At 38.5% G+C, this 17,358-nt stretch overlaps 1 protein-coding gene across 4 annotated transcripts in view; it reads left to right on the top strand.

Annotated features, from left to right (window-relative positions):
• Positions 1 to 17,010, top strand: part of ATP6V1A (ATPase H+ transporting V1 subunit A) — a 59,964-nt gene extending 42,954 nt beyond the window's left edge. For 3 of the 4 annotated variants that reach the window (XM_008146608.3, XM_028153308.2, XM_028153307.2), the window contains exons 11-15: positions 1,354 to 1,417; positions 3,426 to 3,629; positions 6,241 to 6,335; positions 11,966 to 12,137; positions 14,618 to 17,010. In XM_008146608.3, the coding sequence (XP_008144830.1) occupies positions 1,354 to 1,417; positions 3,426 to 3,629; positions 6,241 to 6,335; positions 11,966 to 12,137; positions 14,618 to 14,710 (628 nt within the window). In that variant the 3' untranslated portion in view covers positions 14,711 to 17,010. Of the gene's footprint in view, positions 1 to 1,353; positions 1,418 to 3,425; positions 3,630 to 3,764; positions 3,796 to 6,240; positions 6,336 to 11,965; positions 12,138 to 14,617 lie in introns of those variants that run through there. The other variant, XM_054713962.1, reaches the window with a different exon arrangement.
• The last annotated feature ends 348 nt before the right edge of the window (positions 17,011 to 17,358 follow it).

The raw sequence follows: 17,358 nt of genomic DNA, 5'->3' as shown, positions 1-17,358 counted from the left end.
TGTTGATTAGCACTTGCACAATACATGTAAAGCTCTAACTGGCACCAATCGCACACATGTGTTTCGATCTGTCATTGTCAACTGTGAATTTGGTTGTTTTTGTTGACATTCAATGTGAACCATAGCACGATTTAGTCATCGACCATCCAACCAACTGGCTGACCGGTACATAGGATGCGCACTGGCAATTGAAAAATAAACGTTGGCTCGCGCATATGCACTACATATAAAGCTCTCACTGGCACCAATCACGTGTGTGTTTTAGTTTTATGATAGATACTACTAGAGGCCTGGTGCACAAAATTCGTGCACGGGGCGGGGTGTGTGTCCCTCAGGCCAGCCTGCACCCTCTCCAATCTGGGATCCCTCTCACAATCCAGGACTGCTGGCTCCCAACAGTCCTGGCTTCCTGCCTGATTGCTCCTAACTGCTTCTGCCTGTCAGCCTGATCACCCCCTTACCACTCCTCTGCCAGCCTGATTGACACCTAACTGCTCCCCTGCCAGCCCAATTGCCCCTAACTACCCTCCCCTGCTGGCCTGGTCCCCCCCAACTGCCCTTCCCTGCAGGCCTTGTGCCTCCCAACTGCCCTCCCTTTCCGGCCTGGTCACCCCTAACTGCCCTCCTCTGCAGGCCTGGTTCGCCCCCAACTGCCCTCCCCTGCAGGCCTGGTTCCCCCCAACTGTCCTCCCCAGAAGCCTGGTCACACCCAACTGCCCTCCTATGTCAGCCCGGTCACCCCTAACTGCCCTCTCCTGCTGGCCTGATCACCCACAACTGCCCTCCCTGCTGGCCATCTTGTGGTGGACATCTTATGTCCACATGGGGACAGCCATCTTTGACCACATGGTGGCAGCCATCTTGTGTGTTGGAGTGATGGTCAATTTGCATATTACCATTTTATTAGATAGGATATTATATATATTATTTTGACATGTAAGTTTTTTCAGTAACGTAATCACCACACGAATCTTTCTCCTAATTAATTTCCTTTCAGTGTGCACGAATCTGTACACTGGGCCACTAGTATTATGATAAAAACAAAGGGCAGATTCACGATCACTATTTAAAGCACACTTTGTTTTTAGAGCTTGTCTTTTCTTCCTGCTTCATCTGTGTGATTAGAATAATGCAACTGCTTGTAATATCTGTCTCATTTCTCATACTAGAAAGGTATTTAATTATTCTTATTTGTTCTGGTTTCTATTTAAGATTTTTATGTAGAATTTTCTTTCCAAAGGTCATTACTAAAGTTATTTATATTAAAAAGCCATTTACGTTAAAATTGACTTGCATATACAAGTTATTTTTCATAAGCATTCCTAATGACTATATTTTTTCTTTTAAATTTAGAGTTTCTCCACCTGGTGGTGATTTTTCTGACCCAGTTACATCTGCTACTCTTGGTATTGTTCAGGTATATCTTTTCTAGTGTAGTCAACTTCCGAGCTGGGCACAGCCCCCTCCCCCCTATCCCCATGGGCTGTTCTAATGTTTTCCAAATCATCATGAAGTATTTAATTTAATCACTAAAGAATACGTGATGGTAAAGTCTGTTTTAGTGTTTTATGAACATTCTTATCACTGAAAGCCTTTAACCTTTTGCACTCAGATGTCGAATGTGACTTGATACGGTTAGCATTAAAATAAAGGAATCGAGAAAAAAGCAAGCGAGTGCAAAGGGTTAATGCTGTCTGTTCCTTCTTAGCTCTTTACCTAGGGTTTATAATATCTATAAGTGGGAAATATTTCCAAGGTAGCAAAGTTTTATTAGTGTTAGAGTAATACTAACCTTTAAGTTAGCGTAATTTTAAAGTATTTTAAAGCAATTTTAAAGTATATTTTAGTTGATTTTAGAGAGAGGAAGGGAGAGAGAAACATTGATGTGAGAGATAAGGATTAATCGGTTGCCCTGATTGAGAATCAAACCCGACACCTTTTGGTGTACATGAGGATGCTCCAACCAACTGAGCCACACTGACCAGGGCGAGTTAGAATAAGTTTAGATGTGGAAACAAATGAGCCCCAAAATGTGTAATGATAAAAACTCTGTGGCAGTTTTTTTCTTCTACTGGTAGTAATTCAGGGCTCCTTCCATCCTGTGGCTCTACTATCTCCTAGCCCAGTGGTCGGCAAACCGCGGCTCTTGAGCCACCTCGCGAGCCATGGTTTGCCGTTCTGTTGACTAATGAGTTTGCCGAACACTGTCATATACTACCCTTTACCTCTTTGCACACAATATGCCACAATTGCCTAATCCTCACAGCTTCCAACCTCACGGTAACATTTAGTCTAGTCCAGTGGTCGGCAAACTCATTAGTCAACAGAGCAGCAAACCGCGGCTCTCAAGCCGCATGTGGCTCGCGAGCCGCGGTTTGCCGACCAGTGTCCTAGCCTGATAATTGTCTGCATCTGGCCGGCACAAAGGGAACCTAGAGAAGGCACATCTATTTTCTGAACCTTTGGCTTAGACCTGGTACTCCACTCATTCTGTTAGCCAAACCAGACAAAAGCAAAGCTGGAAAAATGTAGCTTCTGCCTAGGCAGATGCTTCCCAGTGACAAGGCTTAAATGTTAGTGGGTAACTAGCCAACATAGCCATTAAAAGAAGCCTAAATGAAAGATGTGTACAAATAGGGCTATGGTGGAAAAAAAAGTTGATGTACTCGTAAGTATATGTATTATTCATGTGGGAAAAATAAAATATTTGCTTATGTTTTTTGTAGCATTATATTAAAGGAAATGGCAGAGGCTAAATTTACAACTCTCAAGGACCTTAACTTTTGCTAAAAGTTTGAGTTTTAAATTGTAGGGAAAGGGGGAACAAGTTAGGGATGTATAAAATACACGTGAATGTTTGGCCTCAGAAAAATAACTGTTAGGTCTTACTGGACTGGCCCTTCATGATAGGGAACTAAATTTAACCAGAACATTTAGAGGTTTTTTTAATCAAAAGGAGTGTGTATTCTTGGGCATTTTCTGGTTCATCTGTTTATATTACACGATAATAATCTTCAAAACAATAAATTATTCTTTTTTCTACTTGATTTGACACACTATTAACCTTGCTTTTTTCTCGATTTTGCACTCGCTTGCTTTTTTCTCGATTCCTTTATTCTAATGCTAACCGTGTCAAGTCACACTCGACATCCGAGTGCAAAAGGTTAAGGAACTTCAGATAAATTTTGATTTATATGTACTATCCATCCTGAAATTGAAAGGAATATATTTTTTAATTGCAAGTTTCATTCTATTTCAATTATACTTGTTAATACTAAAAAGATACATTATTTGCCCCCGCTCCTCCAAAATATATGTAATTACATATTAAGGCAAAATATACCTCAATACATTTTTTTAAATTTTTATTTTTTAAGAAAAATCATTCTTAAAATGATTGAAAGTTTGTTTTGTTTTTAAATCAGGTGTTCTGGGGCTTAGATAAGAAACTAGCTCAACGTAAGCATTTCCCCTCTGTCAACTGGCTAATCAGCTACAGCAAGTATATGCGTGCCTTGGATGAGTACTATGACAAGCACTTCACAGAGTTTGTTCCTCTGAGGACCAAAGCTAAGGAGATTCTGCAGGAAGAAGAAGATCTAGCAGAAATTGTACAGCTTGTGGGAAAGGTGAGTTATAAAATCCCACTGGAGTGTTGTAAGGCAGCTAGAACATTGGATATGCAGATTCTGCTTAGCAAAATGAGTACTTATGAAATATTTTTAAACTAATAGCATTTATAGATTATTTCTTTATTTTGGCAGATATTTGAGAGACCTACTTGTGTTGTGAAAGGTAAAATAGTGATTATTGCTTTGATTTTCTGTTGATGAGTAGCAAATCACTCTCACACTTAGTGACTTAAAAGTGTTTTATTACTCATGGTTTTGGGTTTGATGGCTTCAGTTGGGTGTTCTTGCTTGGGATCCACATACAGTTGTGGTCATATGATGGCTCAGGCTGGAGTTATTTGAAAGTTTCTTCCTTCACATGTCTTGTGCTGGGGCTGGGATGGCTGGGATAATTAAGGGTTGCCTGGGCATTTCTGTCTCTATGTAGTATGTTCAGGGCTCTCAAAGTGAGTATAAAAAAAGAAAGGAAGTAGAAGCCACCAGCCTCTTAAGCCAGGGCCCCAAAACTAATATAATGTGATTTCTGTCTTATTAATTTGGTCAAAGCAGTTTATAGAGCTTGCCCACATGCAAGGGGAGGGGCTCTCACTTCAGAGTGATCAGAGAAGTAACTAAATTGTTAGAACCTTTATATTCTTTTCAGTCATTTATAGCACTTAACATGGTCCTGGTTTTATTGTAGGTGAGAAAAAACTCTTGATTTACTTTTATTTTTTATTCTTCATCCGAGGAGATGTTTATTGATTATATAGAGAGAGGAGGAGGAGAGAGAGGGAAAGAAGAAACATCGGTTGGTTGCGCCCCAACCTGAACCCGCAACCTAGGTATGTGCCCTGACCTTTTGGTATATGGGATGATGCTCCAAGCATCAGAGTTACCCAACCAGGGCTTGATTTACTTTTATTTCTTGAAATAGCCTGTACCTATCACCAACCAAATTAGAGGGGGTAGAAGTAGGATCTATTAAAATACATTTTTTCAGGAGCACTATGACTAAGAAAGATTGGATTTGACCCACCATGACCTGCCCAGTTAGAAATCTTGCCTGGACAGTGTGGCTTGGTGGTTGAGCATCAACCTATGAACCAGGAGGTCACAGTGTGATTCTGGTCAGGGCACATGCCCAGGTTGCAGGTGCCATCCCTGTAGAGGCGTGTAGGCAGCAGCCAATCAATGATTCTCTCTAATCATTGATGTTTCTCTCTCTCTCTCTCTCTCTCTCTCTCTCTCTCTCTCTCTCTCTTTCTCTCTCTGAAATCTATAAAAATACATTTTTTTTAAAAAAGAAAAAGTTCAGGTGGGGTGTTAATTGGGGTAAAAAAGAAGATATGTAATACTTTAAACAATGAAAGTTGTTGGATTAAAAAAAAAGTTACCTACATATCACTGGTTGAATTTAACCAATATCAGAACTGTTCTTTATTACTTCAATGTAAATTTTTAATTGTTTTTGCATTTTTAAGCTCATTTAAAATGTTTCAGTATCTTTCAACTTTCATTGTCCTTGTATACATTTTTTAAAGTAAATTCAGGCTTCTCTGTATTAAAAAAAAAAGCTCAAGGCTCTGATGTGTGGTTATATAAAAAAAAGAAAGCCCTGACCGGTTTGGCTTAGTGGATAGAGTGTCGGCCTGTGGACTGAAGGGTCCCAGGTTCGATTCCAGTCAAGGGCATGTACCTTGGTTTCGGGCACATCCCCAGTAGGGGGTGTGCAGGAGGCAGTTGATCGATGTTTCTCTCTCATCAGTGGTTCTAACTCTCTATCTCTCTCCCTTCCTCTCTGTAAAAAAATCAATAAAATATATTTAAAAAAGAAAGAAAGAAAGAAAGAAAGAAAGAAAGAAAGAAAGAAAGAAAGAAAGAAAGAAAAAAAAAGAAATCTATTATCAGATCACCCTGTGAGGTTACTTTTGATCACTGAACATGTATATACCCCCTTTTTTATCCACACGTATTTGTCACAAAAATACAAATACTATATGATTCCACTTATATAAGGTATCTAAAGTAGTGAAATTTGTAGAAAAAAGAAAGTAGAATGGTGTTTACCAGAGACTGAGGGGGAGGGGGTGGGGGTAAGAGGAAAAAGAGAGTTGTTATGTAAACTCTAATGGGTATAGTTTCAGATTTGCAAAATGAAGTTACGAAAATCTGCCCTAGCTAGTTTGGCTCAGTGGACTAAAGGGTCCCGGGTTCAATTCCAGTCAAGGGCACAGGCCCAGGTTGCGAGCTCAACCCCTAGAAAGGGGCGTGCAGGAGGCAGCTGATCAGTGATTCTCTCTCATCATTGATGTTTCTATCTCTCACTCTCCTTCCTCTCTGAAATAAATAAAAAACGTATTTAAAAAAATGTTTTGAAAATCTGTTTCACAATAGTGTAAATATATTGTACACTACCGAACAACACTTAAAAATGGTAAAGATGATAATTTTGCATTATGTTTTTTACCACAATAAAAAAGAACATCAATAAAAAATAGTTATGAAGTGAATTTATAAATGGTAGGTGATTGTGTGTGCTCAGATAGTTTCTGCTTGCTCATTGATTACAACCATGGTCCCACATTATGGAAGTAAATTTCTAAAATGAAGTATTTTCCTCTTCTAGGCTTCTCTAGCAGAAACAGATAAAATCACTCTGGAGGTAGCCAAACTTATCAAAGATGATTTCCTACAACAAAATGGATATACTCCTTATGACAGGTAACCTATCCTGCTATTTCTTCTTTTTTTATATATAATTTTTATTTTTTAATTACAGTTGATGTACAATATTATATTAGCTTCAAGTGTACAACTAGTGATTAGATGTTTATATGGCTTACAAAGTGATCACCTTGGTAATTCTAGTACCCATCTGACACCATACATAGTTATTACAGTACTATTGACTATATTTCTTAGGCCGTATATTACGTCCCCATGACTATTCTGTAACTACCAATTTGTACTTCTTAATTCCTTCACCTTTTTCCCCCAACCCACAACCCTTAACCCCCCGCCCCATCTGATAACTTTCAAAATGTTTTCTGTATTTATGAGTCTTTTTCTGGTCGGCTTATTTATTATTTTAGATTCCCCATCTGAGTGAAGTTATACAACATTTGTCTTTCTCTGACTTATTTCACTCAGCACGATACCCTCTGTGTTGAACCATGTTTTTCCAGATGGCAAGATTCCATTCTTTTTATAACTGAGTCATATTCCATTGTTGGTATACACCACTAATTTATCCATTCATCTCTCGATGGACACTTAGGTTGCTTCTTATCATGGCTATTGTAAATAATGCTACAGTGAATATATGGATGTATATATCTTTTTGATTTAGTGTTTTGGATGTCTTCTAATAAATATGTAGAAGTGGAATTGCTGGGTCCTTTGTAGTCTCTTATTATAGCCTTTGTTTTTAAGTATTTTGATTCATATAAATATTGCTGCCCCAGATTTTTTTTTCTTATTTTTATGAAATACCTTTTTCCATCCATTTCCTTTCAGTGTGTGTGTGTCTTTCAATCTGAAATAAATATCTTATAGACAGCATATATAGGGGTCTCGTTTTGTTATCCACTCAGCCTCCATATGCCTTTTGATTGGAACATTTGATCAATTTGCATTTAAAGTATTTGCTGATAGATACATATTTATTGCCATAATACTGATTTGGTGGTAATGAACTCCTTTAGCTTTTTCTTGTCTGGAAAACTTTTTATTTCTCTTTTAGTTCTTTTTTTTAAAATATATTTTTATTGATATCATAAAGGAAGGGAGAGAGATATAGAAACATCAATGATGAAAGAGAACCATTGATCGGCTGCCTCCTGCACGCCCCCTACTGGGGATTGAGCCTGCAACCTAGGCATGTGCCCTTGACCGGAATCGAACCCGGAACCTTCAGTCTGCAGGCCAGCGCTCTATCCACTGAGCCAAACTGGTTAGGGCTCTCCTTCATTTCTTAATGATAACTTGCTGAGTAGTGTAATGTTGCTTGTAGGTCTTTGCTTTTTATGACTGAATATTTTAGGCCAATCCCTTCTAGTCTGCAAAGTTTCTGTTGAGAAATCAGTTGACAGTCTTATGGGAGCTTTCTAGTGGAGAAACTAACTGCTTTTTTCCTGCTGCTTTTAAGATTTTTTTCTGTCTTTAACGTTTGGCATTTTAATTATGATGTATCTTGGTGTGGGACTCTCTGTGCTTCCTGGACTTGTATGTCTATTTATTCACCAAGTGAGGAAATATTTTTGTCATTATTTTTTCAAATACCTTTTCAATTCCTTCCTCTCTTCCTTCTGGTACCCCCATGATGCATGCAAATGTTAGTATGCTTGAAGTTGCCTCTCAGTTTCCTTAAACTATCCTCATTTTTCTGGATTATTTTTTCTTTTTGCGTTCTAATTCAGTGTTTTCTGCTTCCTTATCTTCCAAATCTCTGATTTGATCTTCTGCATCACGTATCCTGTAATGTATTCTTCATTTCAGTTAGTGTAGCCTTCATTTCTGACTGGTTCTTTTTTATTTTTCCTATCTTCATTTTTATGTTTTCTATCTCTTTGTTGAAGTTCTCACTAAGTTCATTGAGCATCCTTATAACCAGTGTTGCTTTTTTTTAAATTTAAATTCTTTATTATTTAATTTTTACATAAGTCTCCTTTTATCCCCATTGATCTCTCCCCAGCTGCCCCCACCCCTCAGCACATGCCCTCACCCCCCACCCTACCCCCATCTGTGTTCATTGTTATGCTCATATGCATATAACCAGTGTTTTAAACTCTGTATCTGGTAGATTGCTTGTCTCCATTTTGTTTAGTTCTTTTACTAGAGTTTTGTTCTGTTCTTTTACTTGGGACATATTTCTTTGTCTCACTTTGGCTCTTTCCCTGTATTTGTTTTTCTGTATTAGGTAGAGCGGCTACATCTCCTGGTCCTGGTAGAGTGACCCTATGTAGTAGGTGACTTGTAGGGCCCAGTGGCATAGCGTCTTTAGTAACCCGAGCTGTGCACTTCCGGTGCCCCCTGCCCACTTGTGGGCTATGGGCATCCTTCTGTTGCAGTTGAGCCTTGATTGCTGTTGACACATCACTGGGAGAGATTTACGCCCAGGCCTGTTGGCTGCAAGGAATGGCTATGATTATAGTGGAGGAGCTGCTATGCAGGGGCCTACCCCATGTTGCAGGAATTGCTTCAGCGGGGATCTGGCCCTCAATGACTTTGCCACTTGAGTGTGTAGCTCGTGGAGGTGGTTTGGTGGTGCTCAGTGTGGTCTGAAGCTGTCCACTGGGTGTGTTGGCTCTAGGGCCTTCCAGGAGGTGCAGACTAAGGTTAGCTATTGCCTGTGCCCTGCCTGGGGCCACCTGGCAGGAGCTACAAAGTGATTTGCAGATGGCTGCTATTTGTGCTAAGCTTGAAGGTGCTTGGGATAGGCTAAACTAGGAACTGCTGCTTGTGTCAGGCCTAGGCCCACTTAGCTAAAGGTACAAGCATGCTGAAACTAGAGACTGCTTGTTTTGGGATTTGTGAACCTTTGAGCCATTTTGCTAAGTTTGCTTTATGAGCCCAGCCAGGCCATTTATATGTAAAAGTCACTGGAAATGGCAAGTTGGGGTGGGGCAGCATCTCAGGGAATTATCAAGTTGGCCGAACAGTGTTAACCAGGTTGATGAAGACTCAAATATGGCTCCCACCTGCCCACTCTGTGTGGAGAAAGGGCTCAGCAAAGGCACAGTGGCCTCTTGCCAGCACTTATGTCTGGGAGAAAGCTGCCCCTCCCACTCTCACTGTGAATACAGAGAATTCAGTGCCTCCCTGTATGTCCTAGGCACCTTTCATGATGCAGCCCCAGTGCTGGAGCTCAGTGTGGGTCAGTCTGAGTAAGGAACTGCCTGGGACTCCAGAATCCTCTGTCTCACTCAGTCACAATCCTTGCTGGTTTTTATAGCCAAAAGTTATGGGGACTATTCTTCCCAGCACTGGATCCCTGGGCTGGGAGGGCCTAGTATGGGGATGGGACCCCTTGCTCCTCTGGGAGGACCTAAGCAACAGAAATAACTCTGACTTTCATCTGACACATGGGTGCGGGACCAGGTTGTTTGGAGTCTCCATCACTCCCACCAGTCCACATGGCTTCTTTATATCCTTATAAAGAATATAGGACTTCTGTTCAGCTAGATTTCAAGTAGTTGGATGTGTGTGCCACATTTACCTACACTGTCAAATTGATTGGAAGCACCACTATTCCTTTTTTATTTGAGGATTTTCTATCGAGGTTTTTTTGTTTTTTTTAGATTTTTAAAAAAATTTTATTGATTGATTTGAGAGAGATATATATCAATTTGTTCCACTTATTTATGTATTCATTGGTTGATTCTTGATCAGAGGTCAGACTTGCAACCTTAGCATATTGGGACAACACTCTAACCAACTGAGCCAGGGCTCTATTGAGTTTTGAAGAAGAAGCTGCCTACATTAAAATCCACTTTTATTTTCATGGCAGACATCTAACAACCTAATAAGTCCCCTTGTCTTGATTTTGCTCATTTGTCCAATTATGACAAACTAGGGGCCCAGTGCACAAATTCGTGCACCTTGAAAGGAACTGTGGGCTGCAAGGCTGCGGTGGGCCCGGGGGGGGGGGGGGGGGGGGGGGGGGGGTTGTCTCGGCCCATCCTCTGCACCCCTGCCCAGCCCCTCCCGCCGCAGCCCCTGGTCCCCTGTCTGCTGGTAGCTCCGCTCCCACTGCCGCTGCTCCCACATGCTGACAGCGCCAGCTCTGCTCACACCCACTTTCGGCGTGGAGCTATTGGGGCCAGTGCCAGCAGCGGGTGTGAGCGAGGTTGGCACCATCAGAGAGTGCAAGAGGCGGCTGCCGGCCCCAATCACCCCTCAGGATCAGGGGGAGGTGGAGAAGCTCTGAGGGGCGATCGGGCCATCAGCCGCCACTCACACCACTGATGGCACCGAGTCATTGGGGCCAGTGCCGGGTGCCGGTAGCAGGTGCAAGCGCCAGCCAGGACCCCAACTTGTGGGAGCAAAGAATTTTCAGTAACCTCCAGAGGCTCGCCCTGATGACAGCGACTGGCACCCCGCCTTAGTCTGGCGCCCCTGCTCACCTGCTCCACTGTCCCGCTGCGGCTGACGCCCACCATGTTCTGCATGCGCCCCTTGGTGGTCAGCGCACAGTTGTTCGGTCTATTTGCATATTAGGGTTTATATAGAGAGATAAGCAAAACCACCTTTAATTAGATTAAATTGTGACTTAATGTGCAGAGCATTACCTCTTTCAGAAACGTTTCCCACTATATCTTTCCACTGCCCGTGCCTCCTCTACTCTTTCCCTAAATAATTTCTGCTTCCCTGCCTTATTTCACAAGTGTCTATTCTTTTTTTTCCTACCAAAGTTCCAAATAGGTGCCCTGCCAGCTCCTGCTCAGTGCTTGTTTTTTTTTTTTGTTTTTTTTTTACTTTTGTGTCTGCTATAACATGGCTCATTTAAGTTCTTATTTCCTTTAAACTTTGGTAATTTGACCCATTCACCACAGGCTGGCTTTTCCCTCCTCAAATCATATTTGGCCTTATGTAAGACTGAAGAGGGAACTTAACAAATAGGGTTTTCAAAATGTAGGACCAGCAGAAAATATGACAATATAATCAGTAAGGCTCAAAAATCTATCACAGAAACTTAAGAAGCTCTAGCAACTACCTACACAAACATAACTCAATAAGGGGACAGTTCTTTGGAAAGAGAGTGATAGAAAGTATTCATGAAATTATGTATGCAAATGTGTTTAAATGCGTTAGAAAGTTGATAAGAGTGTGTGTGAATACAGTTGAATATTTGCTTGCATGTCTTCATTATTAAAAGATATGGTTAAATGAACTCCTTAATGTGGAAGAGGGCTTACTATTAACTTCAGTAAATTGCCGTTCCCTGTTTCTTATTCATTATACCTTAACCTGCTTATCACAAGGGAATCTTTACAAACTCAGTTATTTTACCATTTGGGGTATTCCTTTAATGGCATTGTACAAAAACAAATCCTCAAAGAGGTTAGATTGTAGTAGTACTGTTACTGTTCTTAAAAAATAAACATCACTTTTTACATTAAAAAAAATGTATTTCTCCATTTACTATTCATTCCCTATTCTGAGACATCTTTGTTCAAAAACTGGTCTTTTCCACTATTATTTTTCATTCATTATATATCATCCAATTATTATAAGTAATCTGCATATTTAAGTAAAGAAACTAATGCTCTCATATTTTATAAAGTTTTACATAAAGAATAAACCTGCTTTGAATTTTGTTTTGTTAATTATTTTGGCTGTTTTCACCTTAGGTTCTGCCCCTTCTACAAGACAGTCGGGATGCTGTCCAACATGATCGCATTTTATGATATGGCCCGTAGAGCTGTTGAAACCACTGCCCAGAGTGACAGTAAAATCACATGGTCCATTATCCGTGAGCATATGGGGGAGATCCTCTATAAACTTTCCTCCATGAAATTTAAGGTATATTTAGTGTCTGCTGTAACTTTTTTTTAGTAGGAAATGTTTCTTTTTATTTTTTAAACTATTTGAGTCCCGAACCTGGTGTATAAAACTTACATTTATCATTTTCACGCATGCTCGGGTTATGGAAAACCAGGACAGACCTCAAAGTTATTTTCAAATAGGAATTCTAGTGCTAAAAATTAAAGTATGTCATGTCTAAAATAAATGCGGATACATCTTTTGTTTTAACTTTCAGGCAATTTAGTGCTAAAGTCATTGCTGAGCAGCAATTACATTACCTTATCTGCCTATTCACATCCAATCCTATGTGCATTCAAATAACTAAATGTAATGTAGTTAAAAATTACATAATATTTTTAACTTTTTAAAAAAATATATATATTTTTTATTGATTTTTACAGAGAGGAAGGGAGAGGAATAGAGGTTTAGAAACATCGATGAGAGAGAAACATTGATCAGCTGCTTCCCGCACACCCCCCACTGGGGATGTGCCCTCAACCAAGGTACATGCCCTTGACTGGAATCGAACCTGGGATCCTTCAGTCTACAGGCCGACACTCTATCCACTGAGCCAAAATGGTCAAGGCTATTTTTAACTTTTAAGTGGACTATAATTTTTTTGGAAGTATACAGATATAAATAGATAATTAAATGAAATTATTAGTAGAAACTCAAATGTATAAAATTGTTTATAATTATTTTATCAATTGGATTATATTTATTTCTGAGTTACAATATCCAAGTATATTTACTAATCACTATTGAGAAATTGAGAATGACTCTCTGAATGTGATGTGATATATATATATATGTATGTGTATATATATATATATATATGAATATATATAGTGTTGTTTGCACGAAAGGTTGAAAGTAAATGTGTACAATAGATACTCACTGTACCAAGAATTTTAAAATATTCATACCCTTGAGTCCTGTCATTCTACTTCAAAGCATATAACCAAAGGAAATAATCAGATTTTCATATGGATTTATGTCCAAGGTTGTTTATTAAACTTCTTAAGTGTCATCCAAGAGTGGATAAGTCAACACGGCATGTGCATTATAAGAATATTTTCAAGTCATGCCCTGGCTGGTTTGGCTCAGCGGATAGAGCGTCGGCCTGCGGACTGAAAGGTCCCAGGTTCGATTCCGGTCAAGGGCATGTACCTTGGTTGCGGGCACATCCCCAGTAGGGGGTGTGCAGGAGGCAGCTGATCGATGTTTCTCTCTCATCGATGTTTCTAGCTCTCTATCCCTCTCCCTTCCTCTCTGTAAAAAAATTAAAAAAAAAAAAAAGAATATTTTCAAGTCATTACATGTTTCTTTTGAAAGAATATTCAAAGACATGGGGAAATGCTTATGGGTTAATGAAGGGGGAAATCAGGTTGCAAAGAAATTCTATATATAATTTGAGTCAAATTTTTTTTTCAAAAATTAAATATTTATAGGAACAAGATAAAAATATGTATATAATAATAGCAATGATTTCTGGTAGTGTGATTAAAGATAATATCTTTTTTAAATTTACATGCACATTGTATCAAATTAACATCACAGTTGCCTTTTTTAAAATATTTTTTATTGATTTTTAGAAAGAGAGGAGGGAGAGGGAGAGAAACATTGATCGGTTGCCTCTTGTACACACCCCTATCAGGACCAAACCCGCAACCTGGGCATGTGCCCTGATCGGGAATTGAACCGGTGACCTTTTGGTTTATGGGATGATGCTCAACCAACTAAGCCACACTGGCCAGGGCAACATCACAGTTGCTTTTTAATGTCATTGAATTTCTTCTGTAGCATTATTTTGTTGCTGGAGAGTAATATTCTCCTATTTTTAGGCACTTAGGAAATTTCCAGTTGTTGGTATAGCAACTTTGTTCATGCAGTTAGCTTTGTGAATTTTCCTAGTATAGATTCCCAGAAGTGGAATGATTGAAGTGGAATGATTGTGTCAGAGAGCTTAAACATTTTAAAGTCTTTGTATACATGTTACTCAATTAAGTTGCTTTCCATAAGGATTGTAACTGTGGTGCATTTTAAGATTATTTTAGAAATCTTACTTTCCTGTCTCAATGTAATTCTATCAGACGTTGAATAGTACATTTCTAGTTTGACTAAATTAATTTCAACTGTCATATATGCAGTAAAATGCATTTAATATGTGATGCATAATTTTCCAATATTTTGCATGTTGAGGATAAATTCATTGGTCATTGAGTACAGTTAGTAGGCAAAATACAGTATTGAAATTTTGTCCTATTTCTGTTTGGTTGGTATATTACACCATTTATACATTTCTACCCTTAAAAGAAAAAAGGGAAATAAGGATAATTTTCACTCCTGCCTGTTGTTTACCAGGATACCGCAATTAACCTAGTACTCACAACATATTAAATATAAGTAACTTACTACATGTTCTGAAAGTTATTTCCCAAATGTAAATTGAATTCTCTCATTTTTTTTTTTTTCAGGATCCAGTGAAAGATGGTGAGGCAAAGATCAAGGCCGACTATGCACAGCTTCTTGAAGACATGCAGAATGCATTCCGTAGCCTTGAAGATTAGAACTGTGATTTCTTCCCTCCTTTTCCTCAGCAAGCTCTCATATGTGTATATTTTCCTAAATTCCCCATCTCAAACCTTTTGCTGCTTTATTGTGCAACTTTGAGACTAGTGCAGCTTTATGCCTGTTATCATTTGTTTTCCTGTTTATTTTGTAGGTCTTATACAAAACATTCCTTTGTTCCAGTGTTCCTTTCTCTGAAGTGGTGAATGTAGAAAATATTATATACAATGGCTACACTACTGTAAATTTGTATGTAGGCTGACGTCCCTCCTTATCCTAGGTTTGCCCTTTCCTCATCGCCACTAAATTTAACCAAGACTACTGCATGTACTGTCTCTGCAGTGAATTGAGGATGAAAGGTCAGATTTCTTTACATTGTGACAGGTACTTTGTGAAATGATTTGGTATCTATCTACATGGCAAGGTTATTTGCAGCTTAGCATTTTGCTAAGTAACTGCTTTGCAGGGCATATTTGCTTTTTAAATAAATGATTAATGTTTCAATTTTGCATTGCTTCCCCAGCATAAATCAGGAATATTTATGGAGAACTGTTAGGAACTATGTTGTTTTTAAAACGGGCATTTTGGGGGCTCAGCATAATGTATGGATCAGTACCCTCTAAAAAAGTGAAAAAGGAGCCAAATGGTCAAATTTAGATTAACATCATTTTGTTAAAGCTTATTTTGTTTCACTAGGAAAAATTCAGTATCAAGGACTATTCTGCATTACTGGCAAAGTCTTTTTAAAATTACATTTAGAACGATCACCAAGAACGTGATCCCCATTACACCCTTTTTCTTTTCCTCAAACATCTTAGAAGCCTGAGCTTCTAAGAATCATGTGACAGTGTGAGGACACTAAAATGTCACAAAGAAGATATTTAGTAGTAGTTAAAGGCTGTTTGCACATTTAAAGACCAGCTGGGCTATCGTCATCCTTGGGACCAGAGTGGCATTATGTTTTTTCTAGATAATGGTGTGTGTCACATGTTTGCATGTTTGTTTGCTTATTGCATTTTTGAACAACCAGTTTATTAATTATAGAAATTAATACTTTCTTTCATATGGGGTTTGATTCATTTGCTCACAAGAGTTCTCAGAATATCTGTAGCGCTAGCAGCATAACAGTTTCCATTTGGTTTAATAGGGATGAAATTGCTTCTCATATCTGCTGATAGCAGAATCTGAGTCAAGTGAAAAAAGGTCATTTCTGTCTGTCTTTTAAGTATTTGTTCTAAAATAAGGTTTCTGTGTTTGTACAATAAGGCACACCACAGAACAGCTGAGAGCAACAGTAACTCCTCTGACCAACAGTGCTGGCTCATTCCTTCCTCTTTAGGAGAGGAAAGGGCATGTGAACGTGTCTAACAATCTCAAATACCCCAATGTAATAGCATAAATAAAGTATTTATTTTATGCCTTAATATGTTGTTATTTAAATTTTTAGGTAATGTAGTTCTTTTGGTCTGGTAAGGAAAGATGCAGGCAGTAGAGAATTCAGCTGTAGTTTGTTTAAATCCTTGCAAATTGCATGTTTTTACAGTTCAGGACAGGTGTTTTTCCGTACAACTTTTTGTAACCTTTCAGAATACTGGAAGATAAAAATTTTGCAATGGTTTGTTGAGGTGTGAACCTAATGGTGCTGCTTAATCAGTTGGCTTCCAATGTGGCCTCCTACCCAGAAGCCCTAAGACCAGTGGAAATTAAAATAATTTCAAAAACTTTCTTTTCTACCTTAAACTTACCAGCAAACTAGGATTGTCATGGGAATGAATGATATAATGAAGAAAGTTTGGCCTAGTTTTTCGTTTTGTGGGGGTTTTTTTTTTGTTTTTTTTTTTTTAGTTCTGAATTTGCAGTGTACATTCTTACTACTTTTTAAGAATGTTGATGTGTGGGTTTGAAAATGCTAGAGAAACTACGCTCAGATATTCACTTTAAGTGTCCCTTCACCTATAAGTTGTAGAATTCAGATTGGTCACTGATCATATTTCTTTAGTAAGAATGTGTTAAAATTGCAACAATCTTTTAAAAATGATGCAGTTCTGTATTTATTGTGCTGTGCCTGGTCCTAACTGGAGCCAGTTAAACAAGTTTCTTACGTATTTTTCCAGTGTTAAATCTCACACATTGTACCCTTTGGAAATTTCCTTCCATTCTAAAGAATGAATAGAAGAGACCATATATATATATATTGCCTTCTCATCCTTGAGATTTCCCTCTCTTTATGTGAAAAGTTGTGCATAATTGTTAAAATCTATGAATAAAAGTGAAATTAAATTAACATTTTTTTTCTGTGTGTGTGTGTGTGGCAAGAACTGCTAGAAAACATGCCACCTTGTATTTTGATGATGTTTTCAGTATAATTTTTAAATTTTTTATTTCTCCCTATTTTTATAGATTGTTACTTAAGATAATGAAATTGAATTGGTGCTCTTACTATAGACTGCAAAAAGTCCTATAATTATATACACTATGATTTGTCAATGTAGTACACAAAATCCCATGCCATTCTGAATATTGTTTTAAATTGAAGAAGTAAATGGTTTATAAAATACACTTATAAATTAAAGGAGATAGTGGTACTTATTTCTGTTTTTGGTAAATGAACTAAAGCTTGTAATTCAAATTTTGCAAGCCAAATTAT

This window comes from Eptesicus fuscus, chromosome 3 (assembly GCF_027574615.1).
Source record: "Eptesicus fuscus isolate TK198812 chromosome 3, DD_ASM_mEF_20220401, whole genome shotgun sequence".
Classification (NCBI taxonomy): domain Eukaryota; kingdom Metazoa; phylum Chordata; class Mammalia; order Chiroptera; family Vespertilionidae; genus Eptesicus; species Eptesicus fuscus.
This window is presented reverse-complemented; position numbering and strand designations above follow the sequence as displayed.